A 19,169-nucleotide genomic window follows, 5' to 3' on the forward strand; every position below is an offset into this window, starting at 1 on the left:
AGTAAATTGAGTATTCAATAATTAAACAATAAGTTCAGATATGTGTGTAGTTAAATATTACTGTGAATTTTGCTTCTCTTCATGCTTTGAGTTTTGAAATACTCTGTGAAATAAAGGATTTTAAAAATGGAGAGGACCCTTCACTCAGGAATTTCTATACTTGTTAACAATGGATGTCAACATCTTAAACTTTAATTTCACCTTTAAAAGTACATACATATTAACTCTGTATTCTTATTATTTGCTAAACTAGGAATACAGATAGTGCCGCTTGTAAGACTGTCACCGAATGTAAAGGAAATGCTTCCATTTTGTAAAAAAGATTTAGTGTTTGTACATTATAACTATGTTACAGTATGTCTCAACCAGCAGTTATGATGCCTTTTTATTTATATGGCATAAACTTCCATTCATTATAGCATCACCTACTGTTACATCTTTGGAACCACTGTGTAGGTAGAAAAGTAGGCAGTGTTTCAGAAGTTATTAATCTGACATCTTAATATGAAAACAGGTAACAATCCTGTAATCACCAGTGTGCCACAAATGCATTTCTGAAATGCATAAATATACATTTCTATAAAAGCCAAATCTGTATTTGTATGTTAATTTTTCATTACATTGTAAAATACTGTAAAATTATATGTCCTAATTTTGAATTATAAAAATGTTTTCCTACATAAAGGCATCAATATAGCAACTTTGTATGAAAGTAGCTTTCTAGAGTTTTATTTTATATATTAAAAAGTCTAAAGTTGCCAAAATGCTCCTTGAGAAGTTCAAAAGCTGTTTTAATCTTTTTTTTCCTCCACTGTAGCTTTTTTTAAGCATTCCAGGCTTCTTTTGAAGCAATACAGGTGTTCTTAAAAACATGCTGTATTTGTTTTTCAACAACCATATATTACCATTTAGGCTTGCTTTTACATTGATTTATCAGATGATGTCCATTTTGAAATGTATTCTGTAATACTGACAGCATTGTCCTCCCCAGAAGTGCCAGCTTCACAAAGAACTGTAGCATGGCAATAAAATATTGATTTTATTATAAAAGAGTGTTCACTGTGTCTTCAATATTATGAGGGATGCTGTTTTCACGTGTCCTGGATGTATGGTGTTTTTCTTGATGTACAACTTGAAACAGAGTGATAGGAATCTAATATATTTTAATGAAGATGCTCAGAAATTCCTTTCAAGTGGCACATGATATGTCTTTAGTTTTTATTATTAATAATAATAATAATAGCATTTATTTTCATTGTACATCATGTATACAATGAAATTAGCCTCTACTGGTGCAATCCATAACAGAAATACAAAACAACACAAATAGTATAGAGCAGGGGTCGCCAACCTTTTGGATCCCAGGGCCCACCAAATTCATACTTTTAAATCCCAAGGACCACTAATACAATTTTTTTTAAAAAAAAGCTAATATATTTAATATAATTTTTATATTAAATATAAATTTAATTAAAATTTATATTTAATATAAAAATTATACACACACTTATTTAATTATACCAAAAACATAAATGCTTAATGATAACAAAATAAAACATTCCGGGCTGGAAGCTTCCCCCATCTGTACCTTCCAAAGAGACAGAAGAGCCTTTCAGATGCCAGGTGGAGGATTGAGAGAGCTCAGATCTGCAGCCGAGGAAAAGCTGGCGGGGGGAGGTGGCTCTTCCAGCCCCACCTGGAGACAGGGGCCACTTCGCTCGCTTTAGCACTTCACTGCCAAATCCAGCCACAGCCAGTGATTATTTGGGGGCGGGATGGGGAGAGAGAAAGCATCTCTCGCATTTTCAGGGGAGGAAAGGAGGTGAAACAAAAATCACTCTTTCACCAAGACCTACAAAACACCAATCTACCGCGTTCCAGGAGATCTTAAAAACCACTTAAAAACTCTCCCACTTGCAGTTCCCGCGCCTCCCAGATCAGATCCCTGAGATGCACGCTCCCACACACGGTGGCGGTGGCAACAATAGGCCCCACCCCCAGCGCCTGCTGTCAGCTCCCCCCCATTAGTTCTCTAGCTTTGAATTGCTCCTGGCTCTCTCTCTTTCCTCCCCCTCCCTGCACCCATGTGCAGGCAGGAAAGGAAAGGGAGATGGAGCCAGGCGCAGCTCTCCGCTTTTCCAGCCCTCGCTGCCTCTCCCAACATCAAAGCCTCGGAAATGCAGGCAAAGCCGCCACAGCGGTAGCGCCCTGAGTTGCTTGCTGCTCCACTATTGCCTCCTCCTCCTCCAGCACCTCCTTCTCTGAGTAGGGCGATTCTTAACTAACCGAGCATACTAAGGCAACTCAGGAGGCTACCGCTGTGGCGGCTTTGCCTGCGTCTCCGACGCTTCGATGTTGGGAGAGGCAGCGAGGGCTGGAAAAGCAGAGAGCTGGGCATGGGTCCATCTCCCTTTCCTTGCCTGCCTGCACATGGAGGGGAGGGGGAAGGAAAGAGGCGGGAGCAATTCAAAGCTAAAGAACTAATGGGGAGTGCTAACAGTGGGCGCTGGGGGTGGGGAATGTTGTTGCCGCCGCTGTGTGTGGGAGCTGGTTGCCGCGTGCACCTCAGGACCTGACTCCGGGGTCCCTCGAAGAGCCGGGAGGCAAGAGAACTGCGCAGGCCAGATTAATTGTTTTTGGCGGCCATTTCTTCTGTGGCCCACCAAAAATTTTCCATGGCCTACCAGTGGGCCATGGCCCACCGGTTGGCGACCGCTGGAAAAGAGAATAAGAGAATCCTTATACAAGTAATTGGGGGGAAAACTAGTCATATGTTTCTATATGTACGTGGAGTGATTGTGATTGTATTTAGGAGTCTGACGGCCCACGGGTAGAAGCTGTTTTTAAAGCTGTTTGTCTGGCTGGCTATACTTCTGTGTCTTCTGCCTGATGGTAAAAGTGAAAAGAGACCCTAGCCAGGGTGTGAATCATTTCTAAGTATCTTCCTTACTCTGCTGAAACAACGAGACCTGGCGATGTCATCCAGTGGTGTTAGGGGGCAACCAATGGTTTCTTGTGCCGAATTAATCACTCTCTGTAGTGCCTTCCTATCTGCGGCTGTTGAACCAGCATACCATATTGTTATACAGTATGTGAGGACACTTTCTATGGTGGACTGATAGAAAGAAGTCATCAGTCATTGTTCCACCTCATTTTTCCGTACGACTCTAAGGAAATTAAATCTCTGTTGAGTCTTACTAACCACCAGGGAAGTGTTGTTTTTCCAGGTGAGGTCTTAACTAACGAGCACTCCCAAGAATTTAAAAGAGGAAACCTTCTCCATGCAGCCCCCCCTTGATATACAGTGGTGCAGGTTCCTCTCTATGCTTCTGGAAATCCAGCACCATCTCCTTTGTTTTGCTAGTATTTAGATGTAAGTTGTTTTTTTGAACACCATGTGGATCCCTTCTGGACTTCTTCCTTGTATGCTGATTCATCCCCTCCAGTTATAAGCCCCAGCATTGTCGTGTCATCTGCAAACTTTATTATGAAGTTAGATGGATTTGAGGATATGCAGTCATGTGCATACAATGAGTACAGGTAGGGGCTGAGCACGCAGCCCTGAGCTTCAGGGTGGAAGATGTAAAGGACCCAACCCCTTACTGTTTGTGGACGATCTACAGTGATAAGCAGACAAGTGTCTGAGCCAAATTAACCCTGATTGTTTAATAAGTCATTCAACTGGTCCTAATTATGCCTTTAATTAAATTGACTGGACCAGCAGAACAGTTGTTTTCCTACTACCATATCACATTAATAGCACTTAGCAATAGCAATAGCACTTAGACTTATATACCGCTTGATAGTGTTTTGCAGCCCTCTCTAAGTTGTTTACAGAGTCAGCATATTCTCCCCAATAACCTGGGTCCTCATTTTACCCACCTCAGAAGGCTGAGTCAACCTTGAGCCTGGTGAGATTCGATCTGCCAAATTGCAGGCAGCTGGTTGTCAGTAGAAGTTTGCAATACTGCACTCTAACCACTGCGCCACCAAGGCTCTGTTAAGATGCTTTATAAAACAATGATCAAATTTATTTGTTGAATCAGAGAATGTATATAATATACAATAATATAATATATAATACTTTCTTTGACTATGGAGATTCTCAGTCATCCAGGTTATGGTTGTCCCAAAGGTGCTTTTTCAAAAGGCATGTAGGAAGGCCCTCCCCCAAATTAAAGTATTATTTATTCTTAATATTAAAAAGAAGCAGGATGAAGGAGAAGAGGAGAAAAATCTTAACAAAGGCAAAAAGCAGCCCCAGTCTTCTTGCCATAGGAAAACAGCCTCAAGCAGGAACTTGAAGAGGCTGGTCTTTTGCAATGGAGATTTTGTATCCATTCAGAAAGACTGGGTCAATCTATTCATAAGCAAAGAGCAGCCAGAAACCCTAAATAAGCAACACAATAGGCAAGGAGTCCAAACGGACAAGATTAGCACAAACAAACACCTAGAATTTGCATTTCCCCTTCTGCCTGTAGAGCCAGCCATGACTCCTACATGACACCATAGGAATCTGACAACAGCCATTAAAATATTGAAGGACATATTCTTGCGTAGGAACAGGCATCTTAATCACAAAGCCTCAAATAATGTATAAAAGCCCACCTACTCTCAATCCCATTTTGTCAGCCAACCCAGAAACATGCCACTGTCACTAGTTTCCGGCTACCAAATAAACAGAGACTTCCTTTCCTGCAGCCTGCCTCTATTTTATTTCCAGCGTCTTTCTCCTAGCTTGGAATTGGACTAGATTTTTCTTATAACAGGCAAATGGACTTTCTTTGTTTTTTGTTGAAGACATTCTGCTTCTCATCCAAGAAAAGGAACTTCTTGGATGAGAAGCAAAACATCTTCAAGGAAAAACAAAGAAAGTCTGAAAAAGTACTTTTGGGATAGCACTTACTTTCTGGATCTGTAACTGATGCAGCCTGAGGGCCATTACTTGTATTTCTATTACTATTCTGACCTTCATTTGGGCCAGAAATGAAAAAGCGAATAACAGTAGATGTCCAAGAAGAAAGAATAAGAACAATAGAGATACTGGCTTTCACTCTTACATTAAATTTTAGATTATAACAGCTGTGTTTATATGCTATCTCATCATTGCTTCTGTCATGGTACATTAACAATCTTTATTAACATTTAAAAAATAATAATTGACCAAGTATGTTTAGGTCTCAAACTTATGCATCAGTGGTGGCATTCAAGCATTATTACCGCTTCTGTGGGCGTGGCTTGGTGGGTGTGGCAGGGGATGGATACTGTAAAATCCCCATTCTCTCACCGCCCCAATAACCTGATTTCCAGCTCTGTTCTCCTGTGCAGGGCAACAAAAGAAGACCCAGGTTTCACATTTTTATTGCTCATTTCAGAGACTGAAATACATTAAACACAATATGCTTTGACTGTTTATGGCTCAGCACATATCGTGAACCTAAGCATGGAGTAAACCAAGGAGAGTTAAACATATGTATAGCTTTTTTATGTGTACAACAGCGTGGATTTCAAACACTGGACTTCCCCCCCTTTTTCTAAACGAACTGATATAGACTTCTGATGCTTCTTTTCGTTGCTGTGAGAAACTAAAATACCAATTTGTAGCGGCTGGGGTCGCCTGCGCTGCGCTGCAAAATGTAGCGATCGCACTACTGTCAACAAAGACGCTGTTGAGAAATCAGAAATAGCCCATGGTTAGTCGAGGCGTGAATGCAGAGCGTAGAACTACATCTCCCGACATGCAACTTTCTCATCCGGCGGCGAGGTGGGGGAGCTTCCGTCATTTCCGGCGGTCGTTGGCTAGTGGGCACGAGCGGGTGGCTTTATCCCCAGACACGAGGCGGCTGGATAGATTCGAGCCTTCAGAACATCGTCGCTATGGTGAGCTTTGGCGCGGTCCTGAGGGGGTTTTCACGGCAGCGCACCAGGTCGCAGCGCCTTCTCCGTGGGGCCCTTGGGCCATTTTGGCGGGAGGGGAGATGGAACGTTCCAGAACTGCTCGCAGCGGACTCGGCTGGGTGAGCTGGGTGGGGAAGGTTAGGCCCGTGAGTTGTAATTTCTCCTCGGCAAGATGCAGCTCTCATCATTCCCACCCGGTGAGACTCGGCACCATGCAGGCCAGGGACGATGGGAATGGCAGATGGCACATTCCAGAAGAACCGTGTTGGGGAAAGCGGACCGAGGGCCTCTTCCCCTCAACTCCTCCTAATGTTCTCCACCGTCGCGAGGAAGCGAATTTCTTTCCTTCACTTGAGATGTAATTTCAAAATGTAATGCGAATATAGTCTGTTTCCTGGGAGGTTTTTTTTTTTTTTTTACGATTCCCATAGTACCAGTAAGTGACGTAAAATTGAGCATCGCCTCTGTAGTTGTTACAGTCGAGAAAGCTGGATTTCAACTGTCCAGTACAGTAGACTTTGATTCTCTAGCACTGTCTGCATAAACTGTTTCCATGGAAAAGCCCACTCTTTCTGTCAGAGCAATCTTTTTCAGAGATTTAATTTTCTTGGAAATTTGAGTCCTGTTACATTTATTAAATAATTTCATGTTGTTACCACTGGTCTTTTTTTTAAAAAAAAAATCACTTTCACCCTGTCTCCAAAACAAACAATATATTCAAGGTATAAATAACTTAGAAACAACATGGCTAATATTATGAAAGTATGGTAAATATAAGTTTAAAAACTGAACTTATGCATGGTGTTAACAAATTGAGATTGTGTTCTAATATATTTAACCTAGTTGAAGTCCAAAAATTAACTTTTGTTTTAATACTTTTGTTTTAATAATTTTAATAACATTAAAATGCTTATGTGCTATAACATTTACATATTAAAAAATACTGGAGTTACTGGTGAAGTGCATTGTAAGTTACTTTATTCAATGTGGTTTATATATTCCAATAACTTATTCAGGCATCCATGTCACTTGCACCTGTGAACATCTTCAAAGCTGGTGCTGATGAAGAAAAAGCAGAAACTGCTCGTTTAGTAAGTCTGTCATTGATTTATTCTAATAACTAGCTATGTTAAAGTTGAAATGTATTTTTTTATTTTTGGAACCCTGAATCCAAGCTGAAAGAAATTATGTTTATTGACTTTCTATTACAGTCCTCTTTTGTTGGAGCTATTGCCATTGGAGACCTTGTTAAAAGCACTTTGGGGCCTAAAGGCATGGTAAGATTCTGTAAGAGTACTTTCCGTCATTGTTAATATTTTGAATCTGGTGCTTTATAATCACAAATTTGTAACTTGCAGGACAAGATTCTTCTGAGTACTGGAAGAGAGGGGACAGTGACAGTGACAAATGATGGGGCAACCATCTTAAAATCAATTGGCATTGATAATCCTGCAGCTAAAATTTTGGTTGGTATGTATGTTTAAATATATTATTCAGATATTTTTTTAAAATTATAAATTATTCATTAATTATATGTATAAATAAATATATGTTTAGTAAAATGTGCAGTATGTATGTTCTACTTTTGATTAAAATATCTATAGCTGTAGTTTGGCTTTATCAGCTTACTCAGCTGATTTTGTGCTCCCAGACAAATATAATTATTTGCCAAGAAAAGCTGAGGATACATCTTGCCTATCAAAAGCAAATTGGTGGAGACCTCGTCTATCCTTATGGGATTCAGCAGTCTGCATAGCTTTGCTTATGTGTGACATTTCTATAATCTGAACAATGAAACTATGCGCTGGATTCAAAGGGTAAAAAGTGCTTTGGAGTAAATGTTACATCTGCCTTCAGTTCCCTAAAAGCAGCTTCACCTAGAATCATGCTGCTATTCTACACAACTGTAGCAAGGCCCAAGGGGAAATGTGTTTGCACATTAAAGAATTGGCAACACTTTTGCACTTTTCCTTATAGAATAGAATAGAATTCTTTATTGGCCAAGTGTGGTTGGACACACAAGGAATTTGTCTTGGTGCAAATACTCTCAGTATACATAAGAGAAAAGATGCATTTGTCAAGAGTCAAGAATCATAAGGTACAACACTTAATGATAGTCATAAGGTACAATAAGCAATCAAATCATACTAGGAAACAATCCATATAAATCGTAAGGATTTTGAATGAAAAGCACTGTGTAATGCTGGAGAGGTCCCTATGTAACAAATGGGAACTATTAATTATAAAATACTATTTCTACAGATATGTCCAAGGTTCAAGATGATGAAGTTGGTGATGGAACTACTTCAGTAACTGTTCTGGCAGCTGAATTGCTAAGAGTAAGTTGTTATATCTTTGTTTTTAATTAAAAAAAATAAAACGAGATGCCTATTTTCAACATTTATTCAAAAATAGCTCCTAAATCATTGAGGTTTAAATGTAAAAAAGCTGTTGGCTGCTAAACAATTTATAACAGGGACTATATAATCTAAGAAGAAATCATTGAGAAAAAATGGTAGTGCTGATTTTTATATTATATTGGAAATTATGTTATAAAGATAGATGCTATCAATTAACAATTGGTTTCAGTATAATTTTTGAAATGTACCAAATGAGAAAACTATATATATATTCAATAGAATTGAAAAATAATTGATATGTTTGCATAAGTTCAGGATGGAAACAAAACTATGCTAATATATTTCATTAATAGGAGGCAGAACTATTGATTGCAAGGAAAATCCATCCTCAGACCATTATTGCTGGTTGGAGAGAAGCCACAAGAGCAGCCAGAGAAGCCTTGGTGAAGTCAGCTGTGGATAATGGGTTAGTATAGCCACAGGCAAGGTAGTGTTGTATGAAGCTTGAAGTCAAAATTATGACTAATAAGAAAGGGTTATAGAAAATAATGCTTACAACTTAATTGCTCTTTGCTAATGGAAAGATTTGAAACAAAGGATACTTACTGATACTTACTGTAACCTAACAAAATACACGGAATGTCAGAATTCTATATAGTATATATACCTGTGGAAACTAATACAAGCATTAATCAGATGCAATCTACCATTTTCCTAGTGCTATATATTTCACTCTTCAATGCATTATAAACTTTTACTGTTACTATGTAGAGTGGATGTTTTCTGAATGTTTTTGTTCTCTAGAAGATTGTTCAATATTTGGAAATATTAAGAGTTGGGAAAGTGGTCTGTTCCAGGATGCAACAATTTACTATATTGTTAAATACAATAAATAAGTATATGTAGATGAATAGATACTTTGTAACATTTGGTGTTTGTAGATGTTCAATACTGCAAAGTTCATCCTTTGGGAACAATATCTTGTTAGTGAATTCAGTTATCTCTGTAAGCAATTTATTTAAATCTCTTTGAAGTGCAAGAATGAGAAGTCACACTAGCAGGTATCTATTGGAATTCTAAAAATTATTGTGGGATTTCTTGCTATTCGTTCCCTGTTCTAAAATGCTATTTTTTACATTCTAAAAACAATTAGTCATATGAATATAGTTTTGGAAAAAGGAGAATGAGATTTTCCTGTTTACATATAGATCTTGTAGAAAGGCTTGGAGCTAAGAAGTAATTTTTTGCTGGTGGTCCTAATCATTTTTCTTCTTCTGTTTTAAGTAAAAATGAAGCCAAATTTCATAAAGATTTAATGAACATCGCTGAAACAACACTATCTTCAAAACTGCTTACTCATCATAAAGATCATTTTACAAAACTTGCTGTAGATGCGGTCCTTAGGCTGAAAGGGTCTGGAAACTTAGAAGCTATTCATGTCATCAAGAAGTTAGGAGGAAGTCTCATAGACTCTTATTTGGATGAAGGTATTGTATTACTGACTGTGGTTTTGATTAGCTGTATGAATAGAGCAACATGTATCTGCAATAAAAATGGCAGTGCTTATTGCAGACTTGAGTAGAAAGATTATTGTTAAAAGTTCCAGTTAACCAATGAAACAGCAAGCAATATTATTTGATAAAATAAAATGTAAAAGCAAATTCTTGAGGGATCGTTAATATATAATTTTGCATAATTTTAATTTTCTCTTATTTATTGTATTTCTCAGTTTATGTATGATTTGGAACATACATGTATACTGGGCTTTTCTTAAAACTGTAACTATCAAAAATGGATGTTTGAGTTTCCATTACTGCAGATTTGGCTTTTCGAAATTCTTACACATGACGTACAATGCTCTTGGAAGGCATTATATAGGATGTACTGTATAATGAGAAACTGAAGCTGCAATTTTATCAAACACTAGAATACCCGTGATTTATATTTCCTGTAAGTCACCATGAGCAAATAAACCGCAATATAAATTTTCCAAATGAATAAATTTCAGAGATATTACCTTATCTAAACAAAGAAACATATGCCTGTGGATGAGCAAAATATCGGTGGGAGCAGGAGTGACTGTCCTGGCAACTTCTCTATTGAGTTTGCTTATGGGAAGCTGGCAGTGAGTGTCAGAAATCTTCCTCTTTCTTTTCATTCTATCCTCTTACTTCATTTTTCTCCCTTCCAGCAGGTAAGTAGTTAAGGAGAAGGGAGCAAGGAATTGCAAGTGGATGGCAAGGTGTAAGTGCAGAGGACTGAATGGCCAGCAAGGTGTGGGTATAGATGGAGTGGCAGAGGGAACACCATTTCTTCATTGACTTTCTCCCTGTGAGCTTTCCACAAGCAAGGACTTTGCTGGTGGGAAGGTGAGAAGGAGCATCAGTAATCGTATCAGTTCCTTCTGGATTCCCCAGTAACTTGTAGTAAGCTATCGGGAATGTTGAAATTGAGCCATAATTGAGGCAGCACTGTGGTAGTGCTGAACAGCAGTGGCACTGAAATGACAAAACATTCTCAGATTTCATTCCCTTAGGAATAATGGGTCTCACGATTCTGTAGGTTAGCCCCTTTGAGGTTTTGTCCTATGATGCACTGTTTTGCTCAATTGAAGATTATTAAATATCAAACACATGAGAATTTTAATAGTATACAGATTTAAAACAGTTCCCTTAATCGTTTATTGTTTTATCCTGCAAACTATTTTCAGGTTTTCTGTTGGATAAAAAAATTGGAGTTAATCAGCCCAAAAGAATTGAAAATGCAAAGATACTTATTGCCAATACTGGCATGGATACTGATAAAATTAAGGTAAGTGGATTTCATAATACATTTAATATAATTGAAACAATTGACATTTTAGTTAATATACCTATTGTATTCATTTGATGTAGATATTTGGCTCCCGTGTAAGAGTGGATTCCACAGCAAAGGTAGCAGAAATAGAACAAGCAGAAAAGGAGAAAATGAAGGAGAAGGTTGAGCGTATTCTAAAGCATGGAATAAACTGTTTTATCAACAGGTATGTATTTTGCCAACTGCTCTAGTAGGATTTTTCTGACATTTATTAAGTTTCATATTACAGCAAAAGCCATAATCTGCAAAGAGCTTACAAAGCATCAAAGGGAGCTCATTGTTAGAAGATGTCTGTCAGGAGTAGAGTACAAAAAATTCCAGGACATTGGGTATATCATGGAGCACAGTGAAGATAATTATAAAGTGAAAAAAATATGGGCACTACCCATATTGTCAAGAATTGGATGTCCCTCCAAAATGTATGAAAAAAGAAGAAAAATGGTCCAAGAGACCTATAGCAACATTAAAGAAGATGCAGGAATGTTTGACAAGTACTGGTTGTATACTCCCATATTCTTCATATGTCTGGGCTCTGGGATAGGGTGGCAAGATGGAAGATTTTTCTTACAATAAAAACACCCAAGTCCAGTTCATTTTGCAAATATATCAAGTTTGACAAAAGCATCTAGGAAAATGTATTCTGGTATGATGAGATTATGATTGAGCTTTTTGGTCATGATTCTGCAAGGTATGTTTTGTGCAAAACCAACACTGCACATTAAAAATACACAGAATCCATAATGAAGCACGATGGTAGCAGCATTATGCTTGGGGGCTCTTTTTCTTCAGCTTGGAACTGAGGCTTTAGTCAAGGTGGAAGGAATCATGAGCAGTTCCAAATATCAGTCATGTTTGGCAAAACCTTTAGGCCTCTGCTAAAATGCTGAAGGTGAGGCATTTCAACTTTTACTACAACGACGACCCAATGCATATCTCCAACAAAAGAATGACCTCACCAGAGCATGGACCTGAATCCAATTGGAAATCTATGGGGTGACCTGAAGAGGGCTGTGTGCAGGAGGTGCCCTGGCTGTCTGACAAATTTGGAGTGCTTTTGCAAAGAGAGGGCAAAAATTCCCAAGGAAAGGTGTGCCATGTTGATAAGGTCCTATCCCAAAAGACGTAATGCTACCATAAGAACAGAAAGTGCTTCAACGAAGTGTCTTAAGTATCATATACTCATATAACCATGTTGTACATTTTTTGTTATTTTCGCCCCTAAAAGATTTCAGTTTGATTTTCAATTAAATTAAAGAGCTTATAAGTTATACAGTGTTACCTTAGCACTCACTGTTAATTTGGTTCTGGGAGGCGTGAGTACCAGAAACTATGAATACCAAATAATTTTTTCCCCACTAGAAATAATGTAATGAGTCACAAGGCAGCCAACACCGATGAGTAAATAATGAATACTGAAACAAAATGTATCAAAATATGTTGAGTACCAAATGCAATAAGTTTCAAAGCAGTTGAATACTAAGGTACCACAGTATTAAAGGTGGAAAAAATTCTGAAGTGATTTATTTTGATCTAATTTGTTTACATCTCAAAAACCTGGCATTCTGTCATAGGTATGCAGACTTTTGTATCCACTGTACATAATTGGCATGATTTAGAGCAGGTTTTGTTGATCTCAGTAATTTTAAGATGTGCAGACATATTAGCTGGGTAATTCTAGTCCACAGATCTTAAAATTGCTGAGGTTGAGAAACACTGATTTAGAGTTTCAGTTTCACTACTTCTATCTCCAACTAGATTTAATGCTCGGAATGTTCCCACTTAGATAAAAGTAGAGAAATTGTTTATCTTCCCTTTATAGTTCTTAGGATGAGAATACCTAGGTATTTGGAGGAGTTACCGAAAGGGGAATCAATGGAGTTTGCATCCCTGCTTGTTTTGCCCAGAGGAAATGCTGATTGCATTGGAAATGAAGACAGAAAGAACCTTCTGTTCACTAGAACACTTTTGAAACCACTATATTACTCTGATGTATGACAGTAGTTAGATTGTGTCCCAAGAAGCTTTACTAGACAGTTTCAAATTAGACAAGATGGTAGGCATAATATTGCACCCAAGCCTCACTTCTTTTGTATGCATATATAATGAGTTGAGCTTGCATTGTAACACTGTATCTGTCATGTCTGTTTTGATACTTCCCTCTACCTGTGGATGATGCCTTTTGTGCATTGATTTTCTGTCTCATATTAATATTTATAACTTGTGCTTATATTCTAAAGTATATTACATAGATATCCAACAAACCATTGTTCTTAATTTTACTGATCAGTAAACAGTTCATAGTTCACATGTTATTTCAGCTACTGAGCATTCCCATTCTTCCAATCGAAACTTTATAAGTATGTCTGGGGGGCCATAAATGATTATTTCTATGCATATAGGATCATGAGTTGCTTATGAATAATAGAGTTGTTTTTCCTTACAAGGACTTGACATACTGACAATTTGCCTGATCCCTAATGATTGTCCTCATTCAGTTGAGTGTAGAAAAATGCCTGGTGAATTACCAAATATTAATTTGGTAGCAGACAATTTGGAAACAATTTTAGGAACATTTGTTATTTGGAGTTGTGCATTTTGAAATGCAGTGTTTGCATGCACCTATTTTGGGCCACAACTTTTTGATTCTCTTGCTGATGGTCTCTTAAAGGCTTTTGTCAGTCTTGTCAAGTCCAGACCACTTTGAACTTGAAAACCTGGTTTTTTAATCAACCGTCCTTCAGAAATGTTGAATTAAAACTGATAATTTCCAGGCATTGTGAATTAGAATTATCAGACTTTTATTCCCATATTGGATATTGCATTGGATTATCTATTGTGTTTTTGTGTGCATGAAGAAGGTTTTTAGGATATAACAGTTGGAGAATAATCATTGTTCCCATGTGATTAGGAATGCTGTATGCTTTCATTACAGGCAGTTGATTTATAATTACCCAGAACAAATGTTTGCTGCTGCTGGAGTTATGGCAATTGAGCATGCAGATTTTGCTGGAGTTGAACGTCTAGCTCTTGTGACAGGTAAGTAAAACATAATCTGTTCTACAAATTAGTGTTGATTTTCACTATTTACTCTTGAAATATTTTCAGTTTAGTTGGAGGAAATGGGATAGAGAAAGTAAAAACAAAGAATTTTAGATTATTTCCTAATTTCTAAAGAAAAAATTCCTGAATCTTAAGAATACTTAAAGGTATGTTATGCAGGGAATGGTAGCTATGGATGGGTGAGTAAGAGATTGGGCGTCTTTTCCCATGAATCAAAATGTCTTTCCCTTGTGCAAAAGCTTCTTGACTCTCAGTTGTTTTGGATGACAATTTTCTTTTAGCATTATTTCTTGTTGATTTCTCTTGATAGTCTTCAGAGAAATTCCATAGTTCTGCATTTTAAAAAATTGGTCTTCAAGTTGTAAAAACAAATCTATTGACGCATGAAAGAAGGTGTTGGACAATGTCAAATAATCAATGGAATTTTAATATTTTTCTATTCTCTTGTATAGAAAATGATTTGTTCATAACAATTTGTTGTCAAGTAGCAGTATAATAGCCATTTCTTCATAAAGCTATCAGAGATACTTAGGAAGAGAACACATTTTTGCTTTATTTTAGCAATTTGGGAAGATAAATGGTCCATCTCTGAAACTATTATGCAAGTGAAAATGATTTATATGAACTTTAATTTTTTAGGTGGCGAAATTGCTTCAACTTTTGATCACCCAGAACTAGTAAAGCTAGGAAGCTGCAAGCTAATTGAAGAGGTCATGATTGGTGAAGATAAACTTATTCATTTCTCTGGAGTTGCTATGGGTAAGGTTGATTGAGCAATCCTATTCTCCAGTTATTCGTATCCTACTAAATGTTGGACACAAGAATCCTTATCCAATTATTTATAAATTATTAGCATTACTTGTACTGTGCAGTGACCAGACCAAAATAGGGGAAAGCAGGAGAATGTAAAAGTAATAGCTGACCATATGTGAAGAGACCCCATGAATTCACATTGATGATCCATACGTTATAACATGCATGTTGTATTTCTGATCTAGTAGGTATAGTAGAGTTGGTAATTAGGTATCCGCTAATAATCTAAGACTCTTTAAATTTAAATTTACACGTTTTTCACTTTTTTGATTCTTAGGTGAAGCTTGCACCATAGTCTTACGTGGTGCAACACAGCAAATCATAGATGAGGCTGAAAGATCACTGCATGATGCACTTTGTGTTCTTGCCCAGACAGTCAAAGATACTAGAACTGTGTATGGTGGAGGTGAGTATTCAAACTTTGAAATCTACATTTTCTTCAATGCAAAGATTATGTATTTATTTACATTGGCTAAGATTTGGTTTTTCAAATTTTCAGGCTGTTCAGAGATGTTAATGGCTAATGCAGTGTGGGAGCTTGCAAAAAGAACCCCTGGCAAAGAATCATTAGCAATTGAGTCTTTTGCTAAGGCTCTAAGTACGGTAAGCTCCTCTCCCGTTAATTGTATTAGAAGTAAATATATAAAGCTAAACAATATGGAAAAAACCAGCAGCTAGCCTTTTGAGTGTTTTAACTCTTGGGAGAAATCCTTATGCATTTTTATGGGATAAGTTACTTGTTCCATGAGTCTTGAAAAAAAGATACTGATTAATATTCTGAACTATTTCTCTTCGAGGTAGCCATCTAAATAATATACAGCATACAATGTAAAAGGCCCAATTAAAAGAAATAGGTCTGGAAATGGAATAATGCTGTAATTGACCCTGTCCCCCAGTTAGCATTCTAGCTGTAATTGAAAATACTTAAATGTGAATGAATATTATTGAGATTTGTTGCATGGTATCTTATGTTTGACTTAGCTTTTGTTCCTTATTTGGTACTGATCTCAAATAGTTCTTTAATAAAAGCCTATCTTTGTAGCTCCCAAATATCATAGCTGAAAATGCTGGGTATGATAGTGCGGATTTGGTTTCCCAACTTCGAGCTGCCCACAGTGAAGGGAAGAATACCTATGGACTTGGTAAGTTCATGTTTTTAATAAAATCTTAGTGCATGAGTGGGAAAAAAACCCAGTAGGTATCTGCTGATAAACTGCAGTTTTTACAAAATTGATAAAATATTCTTTCTCTGTCTCCCCTCACTTAGAACTTTTATTGGAAAATATTGTGAGTTCAGTTCTAATATTAATTGCAAGCACAACCTGAGTTTCTTCTATGTGTTTTGAACTTTGGCTTCATATAGGCCTAGAAAATGTGGCCATGCCTAAACAAAATATGGAAATTTAGTATAAAGCTTCAAATATCTCTGATAAAATCTCAGTCCTGGGCTGATTGTGTACTCAGAAACACTCCTCAGATATAAATGGACATCTGAGCTCTTCCTCTCCAGGTCACCAACTAATCTAATCCACAAGTTTATAATATGGATGACTTTAATAAACAATAGTTTGTAGTTGAAAACTGCAACAGAAACAAAAATGAAAACGTCAATAATTTCCTGTAATCTCTTGAAGATATGAAAGAAGCTGCTATTGCAGACATGGCAAGTCTAGGAGTCGTTGAAAGCTTTCAAGTGAAACGTCAGGTTTTGTTAAGTGCTGCTGAAGCAGCAGAAGTCATTCTCCGTGTTGATGACATCATCAAGGCGGCACCAAGGTAAAATGTAACTTTTCAGCACTTGTGAGGGAATGAGCTAATTGAATATCAAATATTTTGCAATGGGTGGACAGGATTTTGAGCATAATGTTTTTTTTTTCCTAATTACTATCTTGATCTCAGGCAACAGGAATAGGCAGAGATATCACCAGGGATAGGCAGAAATCACCATAGGTGGAAATCATTGACTTTTGGGAAGAGTTCAAGCGACATAGTTGGATTAATCTCTGTGGAGACTCAATATATAGTTGATTGTGGTTTAAAAAGGCCAAAAATTACTCTCATTTGGTAATATACAGTTGGAAGAGATGCATGAATGGGACATCTATATTTTTAATTATCTACCCCTGTTTTTCAGTTTAAATATTGCACAAATAGCTTTAGTATTTATTTTATGATTCACTGTTACTAGGTTATATGAGCTAAAGCTACTTAATTAAATCTTAAATTGAGATTTACCATTTATAATTAATTGGTGGTACAGTGGTTAAAATGCAGTTTCGCAGTCAAACTCTGCCCGCACCCTAGAATTCAATCCTGACGAGTGTCAAGATTAACTCAACTTTCCATTCTTCTGAGGTCTGTAAAATGAGACCCAGATTGTTGGGGCAATATATTGACATAAACTGCCCAGAGAGTGCTGTAAAGCACTATGGGGTGATATATAAATCTAAGTGCTATTGCTATTGCTATTTTGAATAGAGAAATACTTTTCTGTCCTGTGGCATTTTCTTATACTCAGTTCTGCTTCTTTCAGGAAACGAGTCCCAGATCGGTATCCTTGTTGAGCATTCTGCATTCAGAAAGAACATTCAAACCAGACATTTTCAGACTGGGTGTACTTCTAACAGATTACAGAAGGATTGGCACATTTAGCACTGGCATATAAGTGTTTTGGTTTAACTTATATTGTTTTTTTAAAAACACTTAATTCATTGTACAACATCTGTACTCCTTCACTGTTCCTTTTGTGTAGTACTCACAATAAACATTTCAAATAGAAATGGGTTTAATCTTTTAGTTTCTTATCATTATTCCACTAAATGTGCACTTAAACTTGTAAAAGTGAAAGAGCAGGTTACTTAAAACATTTGTAGATGGCAGTTTGATCTTAAAAGCAGAGTATCATTTTAACCTTAAAAATTGAATCTTGTGTTTAGTTTATTCCTCAGTTTCCATCAGCCTCAACCAATGTGGCCAGTAATAAGGAATTAGGGAAGTTACAATTGAACACTTCAGGAAAGTATCAGATTAGTTGTTCTTACATTAATAAATATAAGATATTGTAGTAGATTTTCTTTATGTAGTAGCAAGTGCAAAGTAATTTGGTTCTTAAGTACTGTATATACTCTCAGATAAGCAAAAAAAATTAGGTTCCAAAATGCATTGCCAAATTGGGTTCTGCTTACCCACCACTTTTTAAAATATATTCTGTATATATGTAACACTGTGGATAAACAGACTTCTGAATTTTGAAAGAAAAGAGAAAAATAGCTGATTGGACATACCTTTTTGTATCCTGCTATATATAGTTTCTAAGCTTTGGGAAAGAAACTCCTTAATTTTGGAACCTTGACTTAGTAACTTTTAAATGTTTGGTAAATTTATGACTAATAGTAGTTAAGAGCTACATCCCCAGAAGGCCATAGCCCCATCTGATGCAGATTTTTAAAATCAAAGGGAGTGAAATGAGTTAGAAATAAATGATAACTAATTCATTGAATATATAGATGTCTTCCATTAGATTTCCCAAAACAAAGTAGCATTTTGTGTCAGTTGAACCATCTAGGTCGGGTCTGCAACCTTAAATACTCAAGAGCCACTTGGACCCGTTTCCCACAAAAGGAAACACCAGGAGCCACAAAACCTGGGTGGACGTGGCCAGCTTGTCATCAGTCACGTGACCCACTCAGCCACGCCCACCCAGCCAGTCATTAGGGCAGAGAACGGGAGCCACAAAACCCTTTTGACATCTCCATCTCTGTCTCTCTCTTTCCCTCTCTCTGTCTCTCTCTTTGTGTCTATGTCTCTCCCCCTCTCCCTCTATCTCTCCCTCTCTATGTCTCTCCCTCCCTCTATCTCCCCCGTCTCTGTATCTCTCTCCCAACTCTATCTCTCTCCCCCCTCTGTGTCTCTCTCCCTCTCTCCTTCTGTCCTTCCTCTCTGTGTATCTCTCCACCTTTTCCTATCTCCCTCTCCCCTTCTCTCTATCTCTCGGTCTCTGTCTATGTCTCTCTCCCTCTCTATCTCTCCCCCCTCTATCACTCCAAAACAAAACAAAAAAACCAAACCCTCGCCTGTTTCTGGAAATGGTTCAACAGGGAACACACACATGAGAGAGAGAGGGGGAGATGAGAGGAAGAAAGGGCCTTTTGGCTAAGATCAAGTGAAAAAAATGCCAAATCA

The 19,169-nt window shown here is 37.4% G+C and overlaps 1 protein-coding gene across 1 annotated transcript; it reads left to right on the forward strand.

Moving 5' to 3' along the window:
• Positions 1 to 5,792: 5,792 nt before the first annotated feature.
• On the forward strand, positions 5,793 to 17,767 carry CCT2 (chaperonin containing TCP1 subunit 2). The gene is made up of 16 exons (XM_026667742.2): positions 5,793 to 5,880; positions 6,915 to 6,989; positions 7,110 to 7,175; positions 7,257 to 7,368; positions 8,161 to 8,237; positions 8,612 to 8,724; positions 9,543 to 9,745; positions 10,969 to 11,069; positions 11,153 to 11,280; positions 14,047 to 14,150; positions 14,814 to 14,933; positions 15,265 to 15,393; positions 15,487 to 15,590; positions 16,030 to 16,129; positions 16,622 to 16,763; positions 17,521 to 17,767. The coding sequence occupies exons 1-16, from the start codon at positions 5,878 to 5,880 to the stop codon at positions 17,549 to 17,551; spliced, it is 1,608 nt and encodes a 535-aa protein (XP_026523527.1). The 5' UTR covers positions 5,793 to 5,877; the 3' UTR covers positions 17,552 to 17,767.
• The last annotated feature ends 1,402 nt before the right edge of the window (positions 17,768 to 19,169 follow it).

The sequence above is a fragment of the Notechis scutatus genome, chromosome 6 (assembly GCF_049901735.1).
Source record: "Notechis scutatus isolate UNSWTSFEM ecotype Mainland chromosome 6, rNotScu1.2, whole genome shotgun sequence".
NCBI lineage: Eukaryota > Metazoa > Chordata > Lepidosauria > Squamata > Elapidae > Notechis > Notechis scutatus.